General features: G+C 46.0%; 1 protein-coding gene across 7 annotated transcripts in view; it reads left to right on the forward strand.

Annotated features, from left to right (window-relative positions):
- The window catches only part of LOC138569691 (GATOR1 complex protein NPRL3-like), a 247,575-nt gene extending 239,910 nt beyond the window's left edge, over window positions 1–7,665 (forward strand). For 6 of the 7 annotated variants that reach the window (XM_069647883.1, XM_069647892.1, XM_069647882.1 and 3 more), the window contains one exon: window positions 3,409–7,665. In XM_069647883.1, coding sequence (XP_069503984.1) covers window positions 3,717–4,604 — 888 coding nt within the window. In that variant the 5' untranslated portion in view covers window positions 3,409–3,716 and the 3' untranslated portion in view covers window positions 4,605–7,665. The remainder of the gene's footprint in view (window positions 1–3,408) is intronic. The other variant, XM_069647890.1, reaches the window with a different exon arrangement.
- The last annotated feature ends 18,540 nt before the right edge of the window (window positions 7,666–26,205 follow it).

Here is a 26,205-nt window from a genome sequence, read left to right on the forward strand (position 1 = left end):
CGCTATTGCGTCTGTTAATCCTTCTATTAAGGCATTACTCTTTTTAAATCATTTTGTTGCATGTTAATAAATGAGCGTGCTTCTCTATGTTCAGTAAAAAAGGTTTTAAAGGGAGTACACAATAAAGAAAGGCGTTCATGTAAACTCTTATTATCCGTTTTGTATAACCTTTTTTTGAGTCAAAATGTGTTTTTAATGGCAATTTTAGATAGTCATTGTTGAAATTCATTCACATAACTAACATCCCGCTTTCTAAAAGTCTTGGTGTCTTTGCACCTGCAAAAGTATGAAGCAGGGGCAGAAATGTTATGTTACTTCAACTAGCAGAGGGTGCCCTGTACCCTCAAAAGGGTCCCTTGGCACTAAGGGAAGACCAGCGGGCAGAAAACAGGACTAAAAACAGTAATTAAAGAAACAACCTAGTGAAACGTCAATTCGAGAGAGTGAGTTTTGGAATGTAAGGTCATTTGTAGTGGGCCAAAGCAAGTGAGAAGCCTGGGCTGGTGAAACTGCATACTAAGAGGGGGCATTGTTATGCTTACAACTGACTGTGAGGAGTGAAAGTATCCTGTTGAGTACATGCTGATGGGATCAAAGGGAAGGGAGTGGGTGGACATAGATGTTTGTTTTAATGTTGTGTTGAAAAGCTGTTTTGGTACTACTGTAGAACACGTTAAATACAAAAATACAAAAAAATAAAAAAGGACATGATCAAGGACAGCAAAGGATCTGCCTCCCATATGTGCCCTCATTAATGGAGTACCTTCAGGAGAAAGATGAAAAAAATCGGAGTTGCATAGTGGGTAACTCCCTACTCTGCCTGAGAATGGGATTGAGAACAGATAATCAAACATGAAAGTTGTCCCAACAGGAAAAGATACGAACTCGAACAGTGAGATTAATTCACCATGTGCTGTCTCCATATACACTTGCTGGAAGAAGAGTCACTCCTAGCTAGGTGCATCTACTTACTACCTAGTGTGTAGTTCTGGCTCTCTACCCAAGGGGGGTGGGAGGGCATCATTGAGTGTTATTAAATAACACGTTCTATTATATCCTCATAAAAGCTCTCAAATGTGTAGGAGCAAAGACACTCTATATTGGGCACATATATATATTTGTTTTATTTCTTTGGCTAACGCAATTGGACAAGTTCTAGAATAGCAGTTTCAAGATACAATTATTAAATAGGCAATAGTGAATCAAAAAGCCTAAAGTCAGAATCGATACTAGAAAGAAACCAGGATGAAGGAATTAGAAAGGTCTAAAGCAATTACAATTGGTATGTAGAATCATACATTGTTTTAAGTACATCAACAAACAAATTGCAAAACAAAAAATAACATGAATAAAGCAATCTATTATGACCAAAAACTAATTACTGGTTGGTCAATTTCTCGTAGCATGTGGTACAATTACACATATAGGTTTGAAAAATTGTCCTGGTTCTTATGTCATTCTACTGTTAAGTAGAACACTGTCTATTTGAATCTACTCGGGTCTACGTACGGCGCCGGGTGTAGTTCTTGAGCGGGGCACCACTCATGCGTGTCTGAATGTTGACGCAGGAGTGCATAGGTACTATATATCCCTGACCATTCAGTTTGCCCCTGTTTTAATTTTTTACCAGGACAATTTCTCAAACATATATGTGTAATTGTACCACATGCTACGAGAAATTGACCAACCAGTGATTCGTTTTTGGTCATAATACACATTGCTTTATTCATGTTATTTTTTGTTTTGCAATTTGTTTGTTGAATTGTAATTGCTTTAGACCTTTCCAATTCCTTCATCCTTGTTTCTTTCTATCATTGATTCTGCTATTCTAGAACTTGTCTAATTGTGTTAGCCAAAGAAATAAAACATGTTACATCTTTCTTTATATATATGCTGAGTGCACAATATAGATTGTCTTTGCTCCTACACATTTGAGAGCTTTTATGAGGATATAATAGTACGTGTTATTTAATAACACACAATGATGGCCCCCCAGTTGGGTAGAGAGCCATCACAGGGACTACACACTAGGTAGTAAGTAGATGCACCTAGCTAGGAGTGACCCTTCTTCCAGCAAGTGTATATGGAGACAGCACACAGTGAATTATCTCACTGTTAGAGTTTGCAACTGTTCCTGTTGGGACAACTTTCATGTTTGATTATCTGTAGAGCAGGTGTAAGGCAAAAGACGGGAAAAGAGGAAAGACCTGAGAAAAACCATAGAAGCGGTGATGAATGCAACAAAGCGCCTTAGAAGCGGTGAATTGTTCATTTAAAGGGGGGTGAAAAAACGTGCTTCTGGAGGTGATATGTTCTCGCCACTTGATGTTAGAAATAAGTGTAGCTGCTGCATTTTGGATGTTCTGCAGGTGGTTGATACAATAGTCTGGTAAATCGCATTGCAGTAGTTCAACCTGGATTGAATAGTGGCAGTAATCATTGAGTAGCAGGATCTGCCACTGCAGAAGCAGCAAGAAACCACTCGACTGGTTTGTGGTCAAGTGGCTTCTGTCTTATCGCTGTTTAAACTAAGATTGTTGTCACTCATCCAGGTAGTGAGGGAGTGTGTTTGCAGTTTCTGTCAATGCCATAGTGCCTGTCCACTATGCACTGGAATGGCTGTCCAGTTAGATTAGTAAATGGATGTTTTCAGTGTATGGGAACAAAGTAAATCCAAATGATTGAATAAGGTCTGCATGGGGTTGGTGTATAAACTAAAGAGAATAAGAGTAAGGGAAGAGCATGAAGGACACCAGAGTGAATGAAGAGGAGGAAACTGAGGAGTGGGTGTGACTCGCACAAGGCTTTCCGAGTGCCTTGTTACAAATGGCATACTTGTCGAGGTGGCCCAGTTGAATGGTATGGTTTGTGGTCTCAAAGGCAGCAGAAAGATGTACCATACCGAGTACCCTATAAACCGAAAAAGGCCATCAACCTTAGCCACCAGGATGGGTTCAATATACCATCCAGGTAAAACCTGGCTTGGACAGGGTGCAGCCAGGCATAGTTCTCAACGAAGGTTCAAAGATAATGGGTAGTATGAAGTTTAGGTCTTTTTGCTGGTGTAAGAAGATGTGTAATGGGTTGATGCTTGCTGGCAACTGAAGGGCTAAGCTAGGTTTCTTCAGGAGGGAAGTTAAGTTTGGAATTATTTGAAGAACTGCAGGATAGGCAACAGCATAGGGGTTAACAATTCCCCACAATTGCTCACATTGGATAGGTCATGAGCGCTTTACCTTGAAATTCATGGTCTGCCTTTGCTCAGGAAAGTAATTCTGCCTTCCAAGAACTCATCACATCCTAGAGCCTCAACCAGAGATCTCTAATATGTGCATGTTTAAAATAACATATTTTGTTCAGCTGTTAACTACCCTGTTCTCATCATGGTTCTCCCTTTTTTTCTGACAGGTGCTTTGATTGTTGTAGACTGGCCTGTCAGAGTGTGGGAGCACCTGGATCATCATATGGAGTGGTGACACTGCAGCAAGTTGGCTCACTTGGCATCGGGCCAGCGAAATGTAAGGCTGCCTCCAGGAGCCAGCAGAGAAAAGGATGTTTTAGAAATATCTTTTAAACGGGTTCAGAACCTTCTATTTTGCCCATTTCCTGCTTGCATTCTTTTATTAATCCTTTACCACATTGTCAGCCCATTTACCAGCCTGCATTTGAACCCCAGACCCTATGTAGTCTTCATATTTACTCTACATTGTGCAAACATGGAAACTAAAGATGTGCTCTCTGCAAGGGCTAGGGAAGGGAACTATTTGACTGCTGACACATGGGCCTGCCCGGACGGTAGTCTGCTGAAGACCATCTTGAAACATGGCACCGGTGTTGATAAGCCAAAGGAGGGTTCCACGTGCCGCCTTCTGGCAGAAGTGGACATGGAGCAGGACATGGCAGCACAGCAGCCTTTGCACTTCCCACTGAACGAGTGGGCAGAGGTGGTGCTGGGTGACGGGGACACACCATGGGGCTCAGCGGTGGACAAGTGCCTGGAGACCATGCTTGAGGGGGAAAAATGCAGTGTTCGTGTGGCACCACACTGTTCCTCTTTGGGTACCCTGCCAGAGCTATTGTTCATCATGCAGTTAGCTGCCTTTAGCCCTGCTCCGGACTCTTGGGAAATGGATTTTAATGAGAAGTGGGCCTTGGCCTTGCATGACAAGAGCATGGGGACTACACATTTCCAGGCTGGCAACCTCTTTGGGGCCACACATCGCTATGGACGGGCCTTGCGGCTGCTGCTGTCTGTGGCCCACTGCGAACTGCCTGCAACCATCGAAGGAGATTATGGCTGTGCCAAGGCAGCACTGCATACCAACCTGGCAGCCTGCCAGCTCCGACTCCATCAGTTTGAGAATGCTGTCCAGAACTGCACAAAGGCTCTGGTCCAGGAGCCCAATAGTGTCAAGGCACTCTACCGTCGCGGCACTGCTTATGGGGCTCTGAATGAGTTTGAAAGGGCTGGGGCAGACCTGCAGGAGGTACTGCGGCTGGAGCCAGGGAACCGTGCTGCTCAGCGAGAGTTGAAGCACCAGGCGGACAGGGCACGAGAGCAGGAGGCGAAGATGGCTCATGCCATGCACAAGCTATTTCTGTGACGATGGATTTAATTGCAGTGTTTTAAAGCGCGTGTGAAAGTTTGGGACACATACCTACAGCAAAATTATCTCCTGTGTTGGGTATCAATCCTAGGCAAGACTAGAATGCTGGCTTAATTACGATACTGGCAGAGGGGCAGTGTGTAATTTGGCTACTCATTCTGCTCCTAAAATTGAACACACTTAAGAAGTGGCAGATGAATGACTGGAGGTTGCACTTTGTATGGGTTTTGAATGCCACTCGGTTGGAATTGAGCCCTCTGCAGCTGGCACTGAGCAAATGGTGCTGCAAGTTCTGTTTTCTTGGTTGGAAATTTCAACTTTTGTCCTTGGATAATATTTTGTGTAGAATGTGCTGAATTGTAAATGACTAGTTTGTATATTGTTATAAGCCTTCCTCCTTATTTTGAACACTGATGATCCAACCGAGCTTGGCATCTGGATTTACAAATGTATTCATCTCTTTGCTAGCCTACAGGTAGGTAGGGTGGCCTGTTCATACACGGTTGGTGAATCTGAGTCCACCTTAGAAGCAAAACCGTTTTAGAAGGGCTTCTATTGTTTCTTATTTACGCCTGTATATCGTTCTATCGTGTAGCTCCTTGTTTATGAAAAGTGGACAATCCATTGCAATAGGGCCACACGTTGCTTAATACCTCCCCGTCTACTTTAGCAGGGACTGCTAGCTTGGGTTGGGTTTGTGACACTTGAAGTGTTTTAAAGTTGGTTGGTGGCTGTCACTTAGAGTCCCAGAAGGCATGTTTGCTGGTGATACAAGGGCAGAGTGTCAGCCAATGGGGGCAATGAGTGGCTCCTCCAATGAGCTGGACAGCCACTTCATAGATCACGTGGTGAGCAGTGAAGACTAGATTGAGTGACCATAGAGTGGGAATGGGCCATAGGCTAGAGCAAGAATCTGCAGACGGGCACTTTGCAAGCAAAGGGATTAGATGGGACCCAAAGGTGGCCCTAGGAAAGGGCCTGTAGGTAATCTTGGACATTAGGGCCTTGGATGGCCATAGAAAGGCAGAGAGCTCCTGCCTAAAATGGCATCCAGAGAAGTAGATGTGCCACTACGTAGGTGAACGTGGGGATGGACTGGTCCCTTTGGCAAAGACGGAGGGGAAAACATGTCACTTTGCCCATCCTAGTGTTTACATGGCAGCTGGAAGGCGTTGGATCCAATGTTTCAGACCGTATTTCACGCAGTAGTTATAAAGGTGTGGTTTGAAGACTTTTTTTACACCTGACCGTTGGCTCTGTAATGAAAGGCACACTGGGGCCAGGGGGAATATGTTTTACTACTTCAAAGCACTGATGTCACAGTAAGATGTGTGTTTAATTTTATTTTTATATACACCCACACAATGAGAGTATATGTATAATGGACACATAATGCAATGGTGCATGCCATAATATGTTTTCCACGCTCTGTATGCATTAAATGGTTTTAATCCACATTATGGGGCATCTAGACCATCACCATCCAGATGTGTGTGTGAAGCATGTACAGGAGTTCTAGGTTTGGCACTTTCTGGATGTACGTTTTCGGTGCTGCTTTATGCTACAGTGTTACCTAAAGATAGAATGTGCCAGCTTTGTCCTTGAATGAGTAGTCTGCAGTCCACTGCAGCATTTGAAAGCACCAGTAGTGTGCAACAATGTAATAAGAAGCACACCCTGTACTATGTCATGGGGACCATGTTTGTAATGAAAAGTCTTCTCCACGGATGGATAGTCCATTTTGTGGCTTTAGTATAATTTCCGGTTGACCTGTTAGAAATGGTATCCATTTGGTTCAGTTGCTGCCACATTTTTTTTTCATTATCTGCTGAACTGATATTGAGAATGTTTCAGTTGCATTTTGGCGCAGGTTCCCTTGGTATATCTGTGTCAATTTCTTTCAGTTGGTGCTTGAATTAACCAGTAGCTGTATTTGTGGGTTTTTGTTCTGCTGGGCTTGGTGCAATCTAGCTCCCCAAAACCCACACACCACTGCTGGATCCAGTAGAAAACATTTGGAACTAGTTACAAATGTATACACCAGTGTTGAAGTATTTTATGGCCATTACAGCGATTGCTCGACAAGCTTTGTATTTGTACATGGTAACCTCTTCGCTGTATGAAGCCTGTTAAGAAATGTGACTTATATTAGCATTCCCTAGTTTTGGAACACTCGTCTGGTGCTATTATATGGCAGGATTTCAACACACTTCCCGGGCGTGTTGTTTGTGGTAATATTTCGGGGAAGCATTTGACAAAATCTTCCAGATGGCCTACTGGGTATTGTTGCAGTGTGTTAATGTTCCATTCTGTTGAGATAGGTTTTCACCCTTGATGGATTAAATATTCTGAATATGGGTGAATCCCTGTCTCATCACAGGGGACACTTTTGTGCTTGGCCATCCGTGGCTGGCAATCGAATAGTCTGGTGCACACGTGTAATATTTTGCTAGTCAGATGTTGCCCAGCAGTAGCAGCATGTGGTTTCCTTTGCATGTGTTCCTTGGGTAAACGCACCCTTGTTTGACGGGATATTGGAAAGAAGGGGGTGCTGCTGACATTATTAGCTTCTACCTTCTAAGTGGACATACAGAAGATTTCTAGATCCATACATGGGTGTAATAAAGAAACGCACAACGCATGTAAATGGGCCAATAACGATTCAATACTTTGATATGTTTCACTTGTGGTGCGATTAGTCAGTTAAGGATCAAGTGGTTTGGGAGCCTCCAGATCTGATTTCCTCTGTAGAATTCATCTTGCCAGCAGGCGATAGTTGAAAAGAGACGGGTCAATTTCTGCATTAAAAGAAAGTGAACTTTGGGCCTCTGCTCTATGACTGAGAAAGAGGAATGAAGAGCCAGTGATGGAGAGATGAGTCTGCGGCGCACAGGAAAATCAATGGGAAGCCTCTATCATGCCTCAGTTGATACTGCAAAGTTATTTTATCCACATGGTGGAGACTGTATCTGACTTGGTGCCATCCATTACAGTTTCTTTTTTCATAATTGATGTTTCGTTGAAAGGCTAAATAAAGTAATACACTTGTTTGAAGGTACTTGTCCATAAAGGTATGCATATTTGTATATTTTGAATAGCACTTTTCAAAATTGAGTCTGCCATAGCAGCTTCCATTTTTAATGGTGTTAAATGGTTCTATGATGTTTATTTTTTTTAACTGATTTTTTTGTTGGTGTTTTAAAACGAAGCTGTTGTACTAACGTATACATGGTTCCAGTAAAAGGTGTGCACCTTTTCTATTTTATCCACTTCCTGTATCATTCCCCTAATGATGTTTTTTCAGGGGTGGTCCTGGATGTTTCACATTGAGCAGTGGTCTTTAGAGAACTAGAAAAAAAAGTCCTCATAGCTAACATACCCGAGTAAGCAGGTACTCTAAACATAACTTAGAAATTAGGGCTACCAAATGCTCCACCACGTCTTGGCTTTCTTCTTTATTTTTATTGGGCATTTGGTTAACAATTTAAACCTTTCACCAATTTTCACAAGTACAAAAACCAATTCCAAACAATACAATTAAGACCAAGAAAGAAAAAAAAGAAGGAAAAGCAAAACCCTGTTGGGGGAAAGAATGTAAAAGAAAATCATACATTTCATTACAATTGCAATAAGAACTACCCCACTGAATATCAGCTCTTCTATTTTCATATCTTCAATAAAACCAGTATTAAAGCAATTCATTTCCTAAAATATCACACAACCACCATTAGTTATGTAGTCTGATTCAGACTTCCAAGAGTAAACCAATCTCATGTAAGAATGCAACAAGAACTAATATAACCAGGTTACTCACCGTAGTGACCTCCTCACTCCTAGTCCATAGTCCCCTTTCCTCCATATGTATGGGACATCTCTCCGTCCTGTGGGATGGGACCAGAGCACTTTGTAAAAAGCATCCAAAAATGTTTTTTCAAAAATGTATCCTTCCTCTCTTTCTGCACGGGGCCTGGCACGTGGCCGTTACCCTGCCCACCTTGGCTCCGCATTGCCCATCAGTCCTTTTCTATCGCCAGGTCAGAGACCTATTAGCAATAACAGAGGAACCTTATTAGTGGGGAGGAGGGGCGGGCGTATGGAGGAAAGGGGACTATGGACTAGGAGTAAGGTGGTCACTACGGTGAGTAACCTGGTTATACTCCTACGTCCCGTCCCCTTTCCTCCATACTTATGGGAGATTCCAAAGCACTCCTAACTGGAACTACGGGTGGATGGAAATACCCCTTATTGAAAAAGGTTCTTCAGCACAGCCTGACCAAACTGAGCATCAGCTCTCGAGCTCATGACAAGACAATAATGCTTACAAAAAGCGGATGGGGAGGCCCAAGTAGCTGCCCTAGCGATGGACTCCCAGGGGACATACTTCTGAAAAGCAACCGCAGCTGCCTTGGCCTGCACCAGGTGTGCATGAATACCCTTAGGAGGTTTCAGCCCTTGGACGGTGAAAGACTCTGTAATGCAGGCGGCGATCCACTCAGAAATGGTCGCCTAAAATGCCTGCTTACCCTCAGGGTTACCGAAAGTCACAAAAAGTTGAGAAGAACTCCTAAGCTCGGAAGTCCTGTCAAGGTAGAACTTAAGAGCCCTTCTGACATCAAGACAGTGCAGAACCCTTTCTGCCTCTGAGGTAGGGTTCGGAAAAAAGACCGCAAGGGAGATCGACTGATTCAGATGGAATTCAGTTACTACCTTCGGGAGAAAGGCAGGGTTTGTCCGCAGGACCACCATGTCCTTGTGAAAGACCAAGAAGGGATGCTCCACTGACAAGGCCTGGAGCTCACTCACCCGCCTTGCTGAGGTAACGGTGACCAGAAAGGACACTTTCCATGATAGGTACTTGAGGTCCACCGTGGCCATGGGTTCAAAAGGCTTATGGCACAGCACCATCAGGACTACATTTGGGTCCCACGGCGGGTGCGGACTACGAACTGGAGGGTAGAGGCGTGTCAAGCCTGCAAAATGCCTCTTGACGACTGAGTTACTCAGAGAGTAGGAACATTGGTCTGTAGAAAGATAAGCGGAGACAGCTGAAGGGTAAGTTCTGCAGGACAGAACGTGAACACCCGACTCTGCTAGGGAGGACACGAAGGACAGCACAGTGTCAATCGTAGCCACCCTTGGGTCCTACTGCTTTCCCAAACACCAATGACAGAACCTGAGCCATTTACTCCTGTATTGGGATCTGGTCGAGGGTTTCCTGGCTGCCTGGATAATACGCGTGTTATCCGTAGACAAGTTAAGATGCTCTAAAGACCTGAACTCAGGCACCATGCCGCCAAGCTGAGCGATTGTGGGGAGGGGTGCCATATGTGCTGTTCCCCTTGATGAAGAAGATCGGGGGTCACTGGTAACCTGATCGGCGGATACACAGACAGGTGTTGAAGTTCTGAGAACCAAAACCTGGCCGGCCACCAGGGGGCTATGAGTAGAAGAGAGCATTTCACTGAGTTCTTCAGCTTCCAAATTGCTCGATGGACTAGAGGCAGAGGCGGGAAGGCATAAGCTCTCATGTTGTGCCATGGAATCTCGAGGGTATCCCCCAGAGAGGAGGCTCCCAGCCCCCCTCTGGAAGCATACCGAGGAAGCTTCCTGTTCACCGCCGTAGCAAAGAGATCTACCTCCGGTGTGCCCCAATGCAAGATGATCCATGAGAGGACCTCTGCCTTCAACTCCCACTCGTATCTGACCACTGTCCGCCGGCTGAGGGCATCCACTGTGACATTCAGCTGGCCTGGGATGTGCACTGCAAGCAGCCAGACACCATGAAGCACGGCCCACTCCCAAATCTGGATGGACAGGTCTACGAGGGGGGTAGACTTTGTTCCCCCTTGCTTGTTGATGTAATACATCGACACCACATTGTCCGTGCGTATGTGGACCACCTTGTTGGCAATGACCGGTCTGAACGCCCTGAGCGCTAGAAAGATCGCCAGAAGCTCCAAATGATTTATGTGCAGGAGCTTGTCTCGAGGCAACCAGAGGTCCGAGACTTGTAAAAGATCTAACGTCGCACCCCACCCCAGGAGGGAGGAGTCGGTCGTGATCGTCACCATAGGAGCTGGGTCCAGAAACCCCGCACCCACCGACAGGTTGCAGAGAGATGACCACCATTCCAGGTCCTCGCTCACGGAATCCGGAATCATTATCCGCTTGGAATCCGGGTCCACAGCCCGACACCAGGAACTCCGAAGAGCCATCTGGGACCGTCTCATCTTGAGACGAGCAAGAGGAAGAGCCAGCACACACGAGGCCATGAGGCCCAGAAGCCTCTGGAACCACCAGGCCGACATGCTCTCCGACTGCGCAAACATCTCACATGTGGCTAACAGATCCGCCATTCTGTCCCCGGTCAGGTACACTTTGCAGTCGATCGTGTTCCAGCGAAAACCCAGGAAAACCAGGTCCTGCGAGACCGTCATGGAAGATTTCCGCCAGTTCACCGACAGCCCAAGATGGAACAGGAGCTCGGGGAGAGACTGGAATTTGCCCGCTGCGTAAGAGCCAGTCGTCCAAATATAGATACACATGGATACCCTGGAGACGAAGATGGGCAGCAATCACCGACATCCTCTTTGTGAAGACACGCAGCGCCGAGCTGAGGCCAAAAGGAAGCACTCGAAACTGGAAGTGCTCCTCTCCCAAAGAGAAGCAGAGATATCTCCTGTGTGGGTTCCAAATCAGGATATGCATGTACGCATCCTGAAGATCACCACACTGAGCCAATCGCCCATCTGCAAGGAGGAGCGTATCTGGCTGGGCGTGATCATCTTGAATTTCTCTTGGGGTAGGAAAAGATTGATCTGGGAAAGGTCTAGGGTGGTGCGCAGGCCAGCCTGGTTGGGTTTGGGCATCGTAAACAGCCGGAAGTAGAAGCCGTCCCCTCGCTCCCCAAGGGGAACTTGTTCCACAGCTCTGAGGTCCAGAAGTTTCTGAACCTCAGCTTTGAGGGAGGGCGAGCCCGACAGCTGAAAAGGAGGGTTGAGGGATGGGGTAGGGGGTAGAGGTAAGCAGAAGCCTGCCTGAGCAACTGACAAGACCCATCTGTCTTCTGTGATGGCCTGCCACGCCTCCCAATGAGACGCAATGCTTCCTCCCACCAAGGTCTCGTGTGAGTGTGGAAAGCCCTCATTTAGTAGGTTTATCGGTGGTGTTGCCACCTGAACCTGAGGAGGAGGCTGAGGAGCGAGAGAAAAACCGCGTCCGTTGTTGCCTACGGCGGTTGTTCCCCGCAGGGGTATCCACTCTGTGAAATTGTCGATCGAGGAAGCCCCTAAAGCCAGAGGAAGGTCGACTATGCGACAACAGTCTCTGGGTTTTGAAAGGAGTCTTAACCAGGACCGACAAGGAGTTAGCTGTCTGAGTGCTATCCTTCGTCTTGGTGAGCTCTACATCTGTTGTAGAATGAAAGAGCTCCTTCCCATCAAACGGAAGGTCCAACACCTTGTACTGCACTTCTTTTGAGAATTTAGTTGCATGCAACCACGCCTGCCGTGAGGTATCAATCTCCAGCATAAGGCCCCGAGCCGAGGTGTCTACGTGATGAGCCGCAGCCTTCAGGAGATCCTGGGCCAAGACCCTGGCATTGGATAGGCCCCCTTTAAAGTCTTCCAGCTTCTCGACCGGGATAAACTCCTCAAACTCCAACAGACCTTTCCACATCTGCATATTGGCTCCCGCTAGTACCAATTCGGCGTTGGCCTGCCTGAGCTGCAAGGCCGAGTTGGCAAGATTTTCCTCCCAAGGGAGTCAAGGAGCTTGTCCTCCTTTCCCAGAACCTGAGTAGCCGTCGTGGAAGAGGATGCTGCAGGCCTGGATTGCAAAGTGGCCGCGGCCACCACTGTGGAGGAGGGGGGCAGACAAGACGACAGGGCCACCTCTTCCGAAGAATGCAGCCTGTATCTCGCGTCAATCTTCTTATTGACAAAAGTCCAGAGTGTGGCGTTTCCCAGAACCAGTGAACCTCGGCCAGAACGTCCTTCTGCAAGAACAGGCCGGTACACTCCGAAGGAGAAAGGGTGAAGGCCCCAGAAAGCACACCCACCTGCGGAGCGGGGCCTCTGGCACCGGAACATCTAAGAAGCACATCATGTCCAGTACCCAGTCATGAAAAGCTCTAATAGAGCGGGGCAGGTCCTCATTGTCCTGATCGCCCTGCGCTTCATCCTACAGGTCAGGATCCTGGTGAACCGTGTCGGGCGCTGTCTTGTCCACAGGGGACAATGGGGGCAAAGGCGGAAGAGTCTGGGGAGGCACTGCAGGCAAGGGATGTGCTGGCAGAACCACCGGAGGAACAGGTGGAGCCGGAGGTGCGGGTGGACATATCTCCCTGAAAAGCCCTTCGAAATAGTCCCTCATGGGGCCGGTACGCATTAATGTTTGAAAAGTACCGAAAAAGGCCTCCTCCGGAGAGTGCTTCGGAACCTGAGGAGGCCTCACATGAGGTGGACAAATCCAGGGATGTAACAGGGAAGGGTGCCACACAGGCCCCTCCACCGACGTATCCACATAAATCAAAGGTGCCGACCCCACAGGCAACGAAACATTGTGCAGAAGAGGCATCCGGGCGTTCCAGTCATAAACTGGCCGATAAAGATGCGCACAAGGGACTCTATGTTCACCCAAGGAACCCAGCCCTACACCTGAGGCCGATGGCGTAGTTGTAGGGGTAGAACCCCAAATTGCGGTCGTGGCCGGAACGGGCGCCATTTTGCATTCATCTAAGGGGAACTGCGGCACGTGAGGAAGTGAGGCAGGGGTACCCGTCGATGGATCAGGGGTCTTATGTTAAGGCTAAAGTTAAGGAGCCTGGAATGTTTCTGCGACATTCCAACTGCCAAATCCGCCTTCCCAGGAAGGACCTAAGCCTTGCCGGTAAAAGAAGAGCTTTCCTTCTTTGCCCCCTCAACAGATCTGGTGTCGCCGCAAGAGCGGGAACGGTGAGAAACAGCCTTCACCGGTAAGGCCTTGCCAGGACTCTGAGAAATGTTCGTAACTTTAGCCTCTGAAAGAGGGACCTCGGACCCACGTCCGGTGACAGCCTTATCCGCGCGGGCCTCGAACATACGTTCAGTAACAGCAAGCCCCACCAAGGCCTCGGGGCGCACCCCGGTCTTATTTTTGAGGGTAGCCGACAGAGTCCTCAGAGCGAGCTCCGGTATCCCACGATTCAGTAGAACTGGGTCTACAAACAGCCCCCACAGGAGGGGGGCCTCGGAGCGTGCTCCAGTATCCACAGGCCCCTTACGGAGACCCTGGGAGAAAACTCCGGCACAATTATTAGGCCCAACTGGCACCTCAGGGTGAACCCCGGTGACAGAGCGATCAACGCCCCTCCCGGCCCGAGAGGAACCTGGAAAGGTATCCCCCGGCCAGGTTGCTCTGAAAAGTAAAGAACTTGCGGGCGTTTTTTCTTCTCGTCGATGAACGCCTGAAAATGTGAAGGAGCAGTTTGTCGGAACACCTCCTCCCACCGCTCCAACCGACGTTGAAGTGCCCGGACCGAAAGGGAGTCGCAGTAAAAACAGGAGACCCAACAGTGATCCGGACCCAAGCACTCTAAGCAAAGAGGGAGAGGATCCGCCCTCGCGAAACGACGGTGACACGATGAACAGTCTGGAAAGTCTAGTTTGAACGACATGGACAGACTAGTACACGATCGTTAGCGAGAGCAAGAGAGGAAAAAAGGGAAGTAAATCTTCCGAGGATGCAAGTGTATCCATTACCGAATGAGCGGAGAAAAGGACTGATGGGCGAAGCGCGGGGCGGAGCCAAGGTGGGCTGGGTTACGGCCGCGTGCGGGGCCCCCCACGCAGAAAGAGAGGAAGGACACATTTTTTTGGATGCTTTTTACAAAGTGCTCCTGTCCCGTCCCACAGGACGGAGAGATGTCCCATAAGTATGGAGGAAGGGGGACGGGACGTAGGAGTATTAATGTTAAACTTTCTCCATGTATTAATGCAATCATTATTAATACCATTGATTGCTACGCACATCTCAAACTGCGGTTATTAATTGAATTTAGCCAAAACATTGTTCACAGCTCGGTCAGTGCAAAACAGGACCAGGTGTTTCAAAACTGTCTTTCTCATTAACCAATTTACACAACCTGCACAAAGAATCAGGATTTTTGACTCTACTACATACGGCAGTCTGTGATTGGGTACATTTTGTGAATTTGTGTTTGCGTATTTTGTTTATCAAGAATTGAATAAAATATTTGTATGAAAAAAGTGCATGGTTAAATACAGTGGTATTAAATAAAACACTGTAGAATAATATCAGTACGCATCAGCAATGTGGATCTAAGGGAGGGGTAACCAGTTTACTTTTCTGTTTTATACCTCTTGTGTAATCTTCCCACAACTAAACTGGTTCTCGATAACGAAAAAATAGGAAAGTACCCAATCACAGACTGCTGTATAAGGAAAACCTGATGGTTGGTGAGTTCAACTGGGAAAACCAATTGAATACCAAAGATTGAAATAATACAATGATTGTAACAGTTTTGTTCTCTGAAGAATATTTCCAAAAATGAATAAGTCTTCCTTCTGTCCTGGCCTCCGAGAGCATCGTTCACAGTATCACCCCTTGGAGAAATTACCTTGAATCCTTGACCTAAAAGAGGAAAAAATTGGTGTGAACTGAATCGCATGGACAATTAATGTTGGAATACCTGAAGGCAGGGGGTGATTCCAGAAGGCCTCCAAGTGCGTAATATACCCAGGGTTTTCACAGGTAACCCAAAAATGTAAGGGGAGTTCAGTGGGGTCCGGAACAAATCAAGAGATTGGGTCATTCTGATTATTGAGACCGCTGAGGAAGAATCTAAGCGACAGAAGGAAGAAATAGATACCCTAGAAAATAAGATCAAACAGGAAGATTTAATACAGGAGATTAAGGGCAAATTGGTGAAAAATGAAATGGTGGAATTCAAACAATTCACTCAGATAAAAAAAATTGGAAATTAATAAAAGATATTGAAATCTACAAAAAAGAAAAACATACCCCTATCTCTTAGGAACCTATTGCGAGGAACAAAATAAATGTACTCAGAATACTAATAGAGGACGCAACACAGGGTGTCAGAAGAGGAAGATTGTTACTTTCCCAAATACCTCCAACAGCACAACCAGCAGTGATTCAGATTGTAACAATCCAGGGACATCAAGCGCGGTTGGAGGGTCTACCGACCAGCAGCCCCAATTTTTTTGAGGGAGAGGGAAATAAGGCTGCAACAAGGCCCACCAAGAATGTGCACCCGGCAGTGTAACAATGGACAACAGCAAGGCTGGTGATACCCATCTTTTTTTTTAAAAAAAACTTTATTTATAATTGCACCCAGGTAAAGCACATACACAATTATTCAGAGTATTTATCATTACATCATATACAATTACATTTCATATGAGTCTGGGTCTTCAGCTTCGCCTTTTTCTGGTAGGTACTGTTTATATCTAGCCCATATGTTTCTGGGTCCGGAAGTGGGTAGTACCGAGACTATATATAGTTCCTCTGTATCATTTGTCCATAACATATCCCTGTCCCAATCTGCCTTGGTTGGCGGTATAGTGTTTTTCCACTTCAATAATAGTGCCCTCTTGGCTATCAATAAACTCAGGTTGAAAAGTTTTCGCCATGTTGGGTCCATCTTTCCCACCGCCCCTAGAAGACACAGCTGGCATTCAATGGGCTGATCAGCCATTTCGTCTAGGGCTGTGCAAATCTCTGCCCAGTAGTCTTTCAATTTTGTGCATGCCCACAGCATATAGAAGATGTCTGCATCTTCGGTTTGGCACCTTGGGCAGGTCCCTGCAGCCGTGGTATAAATGCATTTTAGTCTAGCAGGGGTATAGTGTGTCCTGTGTACTATTTTATAGTGTATTCGTTTGTATCTGCTGTTAGATGATATGTGTTTGGTCGGTGTGCAGATCTGTGTCTGTTGGTGGTCCTCTATTTGGTGTCCCAAGTCCTGTTCCCATTTATTTCTGGCGTTATGGTTCCCTGCTGGGCGTGTTTGAACAATAGTTTTATATAGTGTGGAAGCCGTGACTTTCCCTGTTCCCCCTGTAAATATATATCCCAGCCCGATGTTTATCTTCGGTTCTTCTGGAAAGGTGGCCCACAGATTTTTAATAGCCGCTTTTATACGCATGTAGTGTAACTTGTGTTTGGCCGTATTCCCTACTGTATCTTTACGATCTTCCCATGTCACAAAGCGTTTGTCAGGGAATAGCTGTCCCCATTGGACGATACCTCTAGTACTCCAATGTGTAGCTACCTCCCCGTCCAAGGTGAATGGCATATGGGGGTCACCCCAAATCGGCATGCTCAGATGGTATAATTTGTCTGTGTCATATATATCAGCAATTCTGGCCCAAGCCGTGATCGTTACCTGTGTATGGTCAATGGAGTTGTGGTGCTTGGGTCGTGATCCTTTTGTGAAGTAATTTAGCGGGTTCTGGTGCGTGCCGTTTTTTTAGGTGAATTTACCGGGTTGAGGAAGATCGTTGCCCACTGGGCGGCGTAATGTGCCTGTGCCGCTAAGTAATAGAGTTCTAGATCTGGTGCCATTAGGCCGCCTTGTGGGTATGTATCCGTTAGTGTCCTCCAGTTTAGTCTAGGGTGTCCCCCTAACCCCCACACAAACGTGATGCAGGTGCTTTTCATTTTTGTGAACAGTGCGCGACCTGGCCAGACCGGCACTGTATTGAATAGGTAGAATAGTTTTGGGAGTATTATCGTTTTGATAAGAGCAATTCTTCCCAACATTGAGATTGGCAGGGCTCTCCAACGCATCATCTTCGCGCATAGGGTGTTGGCCAATGTGTTGTATTTAAGGCTCGGGACAATTGGGCGGTTCTAGCCACGTATGCTCCCAGGCACGGAATGTGTATCGGGCTCCAAATGAGGCCATGAAGGTTTTGGGGTGCTACTGTAGTTTTTGTGAGTGGGAAAATTTCAGATTTATTGGCGTTGAGCTTCAGGCCAGAGAAATGGCCAAATCTCTTGACTTCTGCCAGGACCCTGCCCAATGTTCGATCTGGATTTTTTTAGATACAGAAGAATATCATCAGCGTATAGTATTATAATTTGTAGTTCACCTTCAATCCACAATCAATGTGCACTATAGCGGGCTCCGAGTATGTCTGCCAAGGGCTCTATCACTAGTGCAAATAGGAGTAGTGACAGTGGACAGCCTTGTCGGGTGCCTACTAGCAATTTGAGTATGTCCGTTAGGGTACCGTTAATTATTCTCTTGGCGTAGGGGCGTGTGTATAATATTTTGATCCATTGAAGTTAGGGCCAAATCCATAATTCTGTAGTATCCTAAATAGGAAGGGCCAATATACTATATCGAATGCTTTTTGCATGTCGAGAGAGACCGCTATCGCCGGAGTTTCTGCAGGTATTGTTGCCAGGATTTTGTGGCAAAGTCTAATATTCGTTGCCGTGTATCTACCTACAACAAATTCGGCTTGGTCCTCGTGGACCATATAGGGCATCAGTGGGGTTAGCCTGGTTGCCAATATCTTTGCAAAGATCTTAGCATCCGTGTTTATTAATGATAGCGGCTTATACGAGCCGCATTCTTCCAGGGGTTTCCCTGGCTTTAGTAGCGTGATGACTGCCTGCCTGGTGGTTTCGGGCAATTCCCCTTTAATTAAGGCTTCCGTCCATACAGCGTGTAGCCTGGGTACTGAAAGTTGACTAAATTCTCTATGAAATTCCGCCCCAAGGCTGTCTGTGCCTGGTGCTTTCCCATTAGGGAGCGTTTTTATTGCTCCCGCTATCTCGGCCTCAGTGATTGGGGTTTCAAAGGTTTCTCTAGTGGTGTCCGCTATTAGTGTAGTTGGTATTTGAGAGAGATATTGATCTATCTCCTCTTCAGTAGCATTGCACTGAGGGGATTATAGCTGTTTATAGAAATCATAGAATGCTTCCTTAACCTTTGTATTTTCGGTGGTTACTGTGGCATTTGACAATTTTATGCATGGGATGATGGTCGAGCCTCTTTCACCTGTACTGTTCTGGCCAATGGTTTACCCGGGCGCTCACTCTCCCCGTATCGTTGCGCTGCCGCCGGTTTGTTGAAATAGTGGATCTCGCGATCCGCTGCTTCTTTATATTCGTCTAGTTTAGTTTTAATCGCTGACCCCAGCTGCGGTGATGGGGACTGTGCGTATTGGGACTGTAAAGTGGCAATTTGTATTTCTAGGCGCGCTAAATTTCTACGGATATCTTTGAGGACTCCGAATTCAGTGGACATCGCATTGCCTCTGACACAGACCTTAAATGCCTGCCATAGTATTGCCTGACTGGACACGGAGCCCTCATTAATGTCAAAGTATTCTTGTATTTGCCTAGCCAGTGCTGTTTTGTAGACCAAGACTTGGAGAGCCGCAGGCTTAAATCTCCATGGTGGTCTGCTCAGTGTAATCCCAGGGATTCGTATTGTTAGCTGTATTGGCGAGTGGTCTGAATATGTTCTAGGGTAGATATGGGCACCTGTCACCCAGCTCAATGCATCACTGGTGACTAACCATAGGTCTATTCTGGAGTGCATATCATGCACAGTGGAATAATACGTGTATTCTCTTTTGGTGACGTTTAATGCCCGCCATGCGTCCCTTAGATTTAAGTCTGCCATGTGTATGAGTATCTTTTGTGCTGATTTGGACAGCGCTCTTGGCTGAGATGAGGTGCGGTCTAAATGCACCTCTAGAATGGTGTTGAAGTGGCCGCCGCATATCAGATAAGCCGTGGGGAATCTTGCCAGTTTTTCAAATAGTGTAGAATAGAAGTTGGGGTCGTCTATATGTGGACCGTACATGTTAAGTAGGACTATCTCCCTGCTATGGAGGCTGGCCATGGACCAGCACGCATCGTCCTTCAGGGTCACACTCGGCGTTGAGACAGGTGAACGGTAAAGTTTTGTGTATGAGGATCGCTGTCGCCCTTGCCCGACTGGAGTATGTCGTGTAATACTGGTGTGTCCCCCAATTCGGGGCAGGTTGCCCAGCTTGCTGTCATCCTAAATGTGTTTCCTGGAGGAAAACTATCTTGGAGCCCTGCCTATTAACATACGCTAATATTTTCCTTTTCTTGATCCGGGATCCTAGGCCACGGACAGTCCAGCTCAACATTTTTATGTCATCATTACCCGCATTAGCCAACATCTAAGAAGTGGATGTAGTTATATGCAACGCGCTCCATCTCTGTTATGAACTTATCATCGTTAGTGCCTAGCTGTGTGCTTTTTTGTGGGTTAAAACTTCTAAACCAATAACTATACCCCAACAACTGTGCCCCGTTACCCACCCCCTCCCTTATAGTTCCCCAAACTTCAACTATGCCCCTTTGCCCCACCCCATTCCCACCAGTCAGTTTATAGTGCACCTACTACAGGGGGTCTGTAGCGACATCCCAGGCCGCAATTGCATATGATTTTTCTCAGTGCGGCCAGTTCCATGTTGTTGCTCTGTTTCATTTGGACAGTGAAGGGAAATAACTTCATCCCTGCTGTATATTTTCAGATGTGCCCTTTCAATATGACCACCCCACAAGGGGGGAGCCTTTATATCATTACATGATTCGTTATTTTAGTGCCTCCACCTTTGCAAGATGGTATTGTCCTCAGTGGCCTTGCACAGCTCCTGGGGAAGGTGACAGTACTGGGATGTGAGTTTCCACAAAGTTAGCCACTTCCTCAGGAAATGTAAAGAAATATGTTTTGTTTTGATACTGTATCTTCAGCCTGGCCGGGTATAACATGGAATAGGGGACATGACGATCGCGTAGTAGCTTTTTAACTCCAGTGAATAGGTGCCTTTCTTGTTGTACTGCCAGCGTGAAGTCAGGGAAAATGCATATTGTATTTGCTTCCCATTTTACTTCTTGCTTTTCTCTTGCGGTTCTCAGCACTAGGTCCCTGTCTCTATAGTTCATCAAGCGTGCTATGATGGGTTTTGGATATGCTCCGGGTTTAGGCTTCGATGCAAGGGATCTGTGCGCTCGCTCTTCCACAAGCATAGTTGACCACCCGGGGTCTCCCAGCAAGTTACGCAGGAGTTGTTCAACCGCCTGTTCCATGGGCCCTTTTAGGGCCTCCTCCGGGACACCGACTATACGGATATTATTCTGTCTTGACCTGGCTTTTAAATCCTTGCATTTGGTTTTTATCGTTCTAAGTTCTATCGACATCGTGGAGACTGTGACTTCAGTGTTTCTAACGCATCTTCTGTGCCAGAGATCCGCGTTTCCGCTTTTATGATTCTCGTTGTAGTCTTGTCCAGTTGTGATTTAATGGGGGTGACGTTAGCTGTTATCCCGTCCAGTTTTTTGTTCAGTGTTGTGAACCCTTGTTGCATGGCCAGGAATACCGCCTGTGGGTCCATCGTAGGGGCAGACGTGCTGGGTTGTGTTTGGGGAGATGTTTCCTGAGACATCATGCGTTCTGCGTCTTTTCTAGTCGCTTTTGTGTATTTTTCTATGGCTCCTTTCCCTTTCTTGGGTCCGAAGCTTTTGGGCATCGTATTCGTTGTTTGTAGTAGTATCCACCCTTTCTATTCTTCGTGGCTCCGCCCTTATATTGTTGAATCTACTGTGTTGTGTCCAGCAAGTAGATAATGTCGAGTTTTCACGGAGATTAGGGTCTGCGTCCTTCCTGTTCACCTCAGTCTAGGCGTCACCAGGTTTGCGAGGTGTGCCCGATGGCGGCGGAGTGGGCTCGTGTCTTGTGTCCTGAGTGACTGCGGGGTACACCTCTTGGTGTTTTGTTCCCCCCTCTTCTCGTGCCCTGTCCCAAAAATGTAACTAGCTGTGTCTGTGGTTATTATTCAGTTGAGGTGACACAAATAGAGCATGTCGTTCATTAATTGTCTGCCGTGGTTCCCACCACTCAGTGGTAGAGTCTACCTCAGGGTGTCATTGGGTGTGTACATTCTGCCATGCAAGGGTGAGGGCACTGTCTCTGTCAGGGCGCGCCGCACTATTCTTCGGCTTCGTTATACGTGCACCGATTTTGGACGTGGTTCTCTGCGCCTTTCAAAGCACTATTTTACAGTGGAAAGCCCCCTTGAAGGGGGGCGGGGAGAGGAGTTATGTCCTCCTGACAAAGCCTATATCTTGACAGCACTTTCCAGAGAGTGTTTCCCCTTTCTCTTGCGCGTCCTGTAGTGGAGTCAGAACCTCATCAACGCCGTTTATTAGGGCGAGCGCAATGGGGCATTCGTGATGTGGTAGGAGCTGCCGGGGCAGTCGATTGCCTTGTCTGCCTTGGGTCCTATGGCTGTAGTTGCATATGAAGCCGCTTTGATTTCAATGGTGCTGCCGGCCCCGGGGTTGATTTAGCCGCGCACAGCAACACTGGGATCGTCCCATGTGGTGGGGGGGAAGGATAGCCCGCCAGGTGGAGGAGGCAGCCAGGGCCAGGGTCCCGGCCCCCCTACCATCTGTTTTTATGGGCTCCGGATCTCCAGTTCCTCCGCTAACCCAGCACCGACAGTCTGGTAGTTGGGGTCAGCAGGTACTCAATGGCAGGCAGAGCGCCCGCAACCCTTTGTGCGGCAACAGCCGTCCCAGTTCGGGGCTCATAGCCCTCGATTCGGATCACCGCCAGGCTCCTCCTCCCGACTCGTGGGCCGAAAGGTGCACTTTCTCTCGGCACCCACGCGGTCACTTCATTGCTGAATTTCTTCAAGCTGGCGCGGGCAATCGTGCTCAAACTTCGTGTGGTGGTGCTATAGATATAGCGGTGCACTTCAGGCGAATTCCGTGTGGAGCCCGCTATATTAGGCACTTTTATTGACGCTGCGGCCCAGGATGCCCAGAGAGCTTACACAGAGGCGACTATCTCTCAGTGTGCTCAACAGCGCCCCCCCCACCCCTGGTGATACCCATCTTTAATCTGACAGACCATGTACTATCAGAATACGAAACGAGGGTCATCAGTAAAGAACTTAGTTTCATCCCTACTACAAAGGCGAATCACTTTCAGACCGAGATAGAATTGCAGAAGTCTTTTTAGGCTAGTACACCTCGATTCGACACCAGCAGGCCAAAAAGAACAAAATACCACTGTCCTCAGACTGCCATCTACTTTTCTACTGACCACTAGTATGGTAAATCCTGCCATCGTCGCTTTTGAAAATAAAGTGACGAGTGAGACCAGATTCCCTACTAAGGTCCAAAAATAACCGGCGAGCTAATCAAGACAAAGATGAAAGAGAAGCCTTAAATAACTTAGAGCAACTCCACCTTCACTGTCAAACCAGCTGATTAGGGGGGTGGTATTGTATTGTGGTCAAATGAAGCTTATAGAAAGGAGGTTCTAAAACATTTGCAGGTCACTTTAAAAAAAAATGTGTATAGCAAACTTGATAGGGACCCCACACAACGACTAAAGGAAGAGATCACAAGCCTCACGGCACACACCTTCAGCGCAGTCTGGATAGACCCTGACAAACGGGCCTTCCCCACAAGAACCAACCCAACAACTCTGGCTTTTTACATCTTGCCCAAAATCCACAAGAATCAAACTACACCTCCAGGTAGACCTATTGTGTCAGCCATGGGCTCCATTTTGGGACCGCTATCCATCACCGCTGTTTTTTTTTTATTAGGCCGTTTATGTGAGAAATGTGCTCATTTGTAAAAGACACCACACAAATAATCAACATCTTAGCCCACATGAAAGTTGAGCAGAATGACATATTAGTATCCTTAGATGTGGAAGCGCTGTATACCAATATTCCACAAATGGAGAGGTTCATAGTCATGAAGAAATATCTAGATGAGCGTACTACAACTGTGGAGGAAGTTCCAACCACGTTTGTCCTAGAATGCATTAGAATCGCGCGTACAGAGAATTTCTTTCTATACGAGGGAGAGTTCTATAACCAAAAGCATGGCACAAGTATGATTGTTACCTTTGCCCCCGACATTGCCAATTTATATGTGGACCACCTCAAGGAAAAAACAATATACCATGAAGACCATCCCTATAGCCAGAACATAGACAGCTGATATTGTTACATTGATGATGTGGTCATGGTATGGAGAGGCTCTGTTTCAGAATTGAAGCTTTTCCTAATTTGGTTGAACAACCAGGACCAATTCATACATTTCACTATTACACATGAGCAAGAGACAATGCCATTTATGGGTCTATTGATCTATAACACAGAGATTGGAATTCTAGAGACAGCCCTATACAGAAAGCCGACAGACAAGATTAACCTTTTGCAATACAGTAGCTTTCACCCATTGACCTTGAAAAACAGTTTTCCTACAGGTCCGTTTTTGAGAACACGGAAGAATTGCACACACCTAAGTTAAAAACAGAGCATATCCCTCCAAAATAGTCCACACTGCATATAAAAGGGCCCAACATTATGATAGACGTACATCTAAACCCCCTTGATAAGACCAACTTGGAGTAAATGACCTGTGTAACTACATTTAGTCCGATCAGCAATGACCTAAGAAGGATGATCTTAAAAAACTGGCATGTAATCCAAATGCCAGATTTCATCCCAGACAAACCTAGGTTCACTTTTAAGCAGAAAAACAATCTAAAAGATGCATTGGTTCACACCTACCCAGACCCATTAAATACACAACCAAGGAAGCCCACATTATGGGGCCTGCCACCGGTAATACAGGTAATTGCTTCACCAGTGAGAGGGGGCAACCATGATTACTTATTAAGAAAAGTGGAACCTCATTGGGTCTATAACCTTGACACAGTCCGAAAGGGTTTAAACTCGAGTGAGGTATGTTTATGTGAGCAGGCCCTTCTGAGAAACTCCAATAATGCCCCCTCCTAAAAAAATAGGCTTGATTTTATTTCAATGGGCCTAAAAGGGCTACCTAGTCTAGGTTGTCTGATTATAATTAAAAGTGTGGCCTTTGTCACGATATCATGTAAGAACCAAATCTTGTGGCAAAAAACTCCATCTAGGCAACAATAAGGGATAGAATATACAACTAGATTCGTAGATGTGGTGACTTCCACATCCTCCTTTGAATAATAACGCTGATGTATACAACATGAAAAAATCACGTTGTTACGAACTGAAAAGGGGTATGTATGGCAGAATAGCCACTGCCTGAAGTAAATGATGAAGTACACTTAATGAGCCTTCCCCAATTAGAATTCCTCAACGTTAAATCTGGAGGCACAAAGAAAGCATGCCAGCTGACAAAAACAGGTTTTATATAAATGTTCTAATGCAGATGCCCCTTCGTTATTAACATCTATAATGGGAGATAACATCAGCCTTTTTAAGATGGTGGTTATCTACATCCATTAACCTGAAACGCTGGCCGTATAAGAGCGGTTGCTCTTAAGACACCTGCCGTAAAAATGCTGACATGATGCTATGTCTCAGCTGAAGTACGTCTCTGATTGCAAACAATCTGGATAAAAGCATGCTTGGTTTTACGGCTTCCAAGAGACTAAACAACACAGCACGCAGCACTGAGGTGATAGGGATTTAACACAGAGGTACTAGGTAAGTTTGTTTTCTACACTAACGAAGCCCTTTGAAGTTTGTCACTTTATAACATATTCTTAACGTGCATGACAGACCGTCGCTCCTGTGTTTGGCATAATTATGTATGCGCCTGTATGACACTAGCACTGCCCACATACAGCCGCAAGGTAAGAGAGACACGGGACCAAGTGGCCAGTAAAACATACCATGACTCAGGTGCTACAATTTAGCGAACATTTAACTAAGCACAAAGGCAAAAAGAAAAAAACAGTAAAACCGAATTTCAAAATGAATTTTGTATTCAAAAAGTTTTAGCCAGCCAAAGTTATTAATAGGTTTGTCCAAAATATAGCATTAAAGATATCAAAACGGCTTACTTATATGGGCTAAACTTTAAAATGTGCTCATTTTTCACAGAAAACCCTTGTATGAAGGGCACCCACCAGCAGCTCAATAGTTCTGCTTCACAAAAAGTACTACAAAAACAAGGTTAGTATTAATTGAATACAAACAACTGCTGTGAGGTCTAATTGACTTAGTAGAGTCCACACCATTTAATACACCTGGTATAAATAAGTAAACTTCTAATTTAGCAGAAAACACTGAAGAAAAACCTAACTTGAGACCGAAGCAATCAGTCCGAAGTAACAGCACAGGTCCATGTGCACTATAATTAAGGTCAGTGACTGACATATCAGGATAACTATTCTGTAACCAAGCATGTGTTTTGCACATTTTTTAAGTTGCTTTAACACAAAAATGTTTTGTTTTTATTGTAGTGTTTAAACATAAAGAACATCTATGGGGTGTTAAGATTAAGTCATTATATCAAGAAATATACCATCCTGAAGAAGGCCTGGTAAAAGCAGTTAGCCAGCGTTGGGGATAACGCACAAGGTCTGAAACATATGTCGACCTTTCCTGAGGCCATATCTAAGAGCCTTTTGATATACCTTTTTTTAATGACTTATACGACAATAATGGTTGTTTGCAACATTATATGAAAAGTCATTGCCTCATTTTGAAAATAAAACTAGGAGCTACCTGTTAGTTTCTTTGACCAACCCAAAAGTACTGTATGTGTT

This window comes from Ambystoma mexicanum, chromosome 2q, assembly GCF_040938575.1.
Source record: "Ambystoma mexicanum isolate Mex_15411 chromosome 2q, UKY_AmexF1_1, whole genome shotgun sequence".
Taxonomy (NCBI): Eukaryota; Metazoa; Chordata; class Amphibia; order Caudata; family Ambystomatidae; genus Ambystoma; species Ambystoma mexicanum.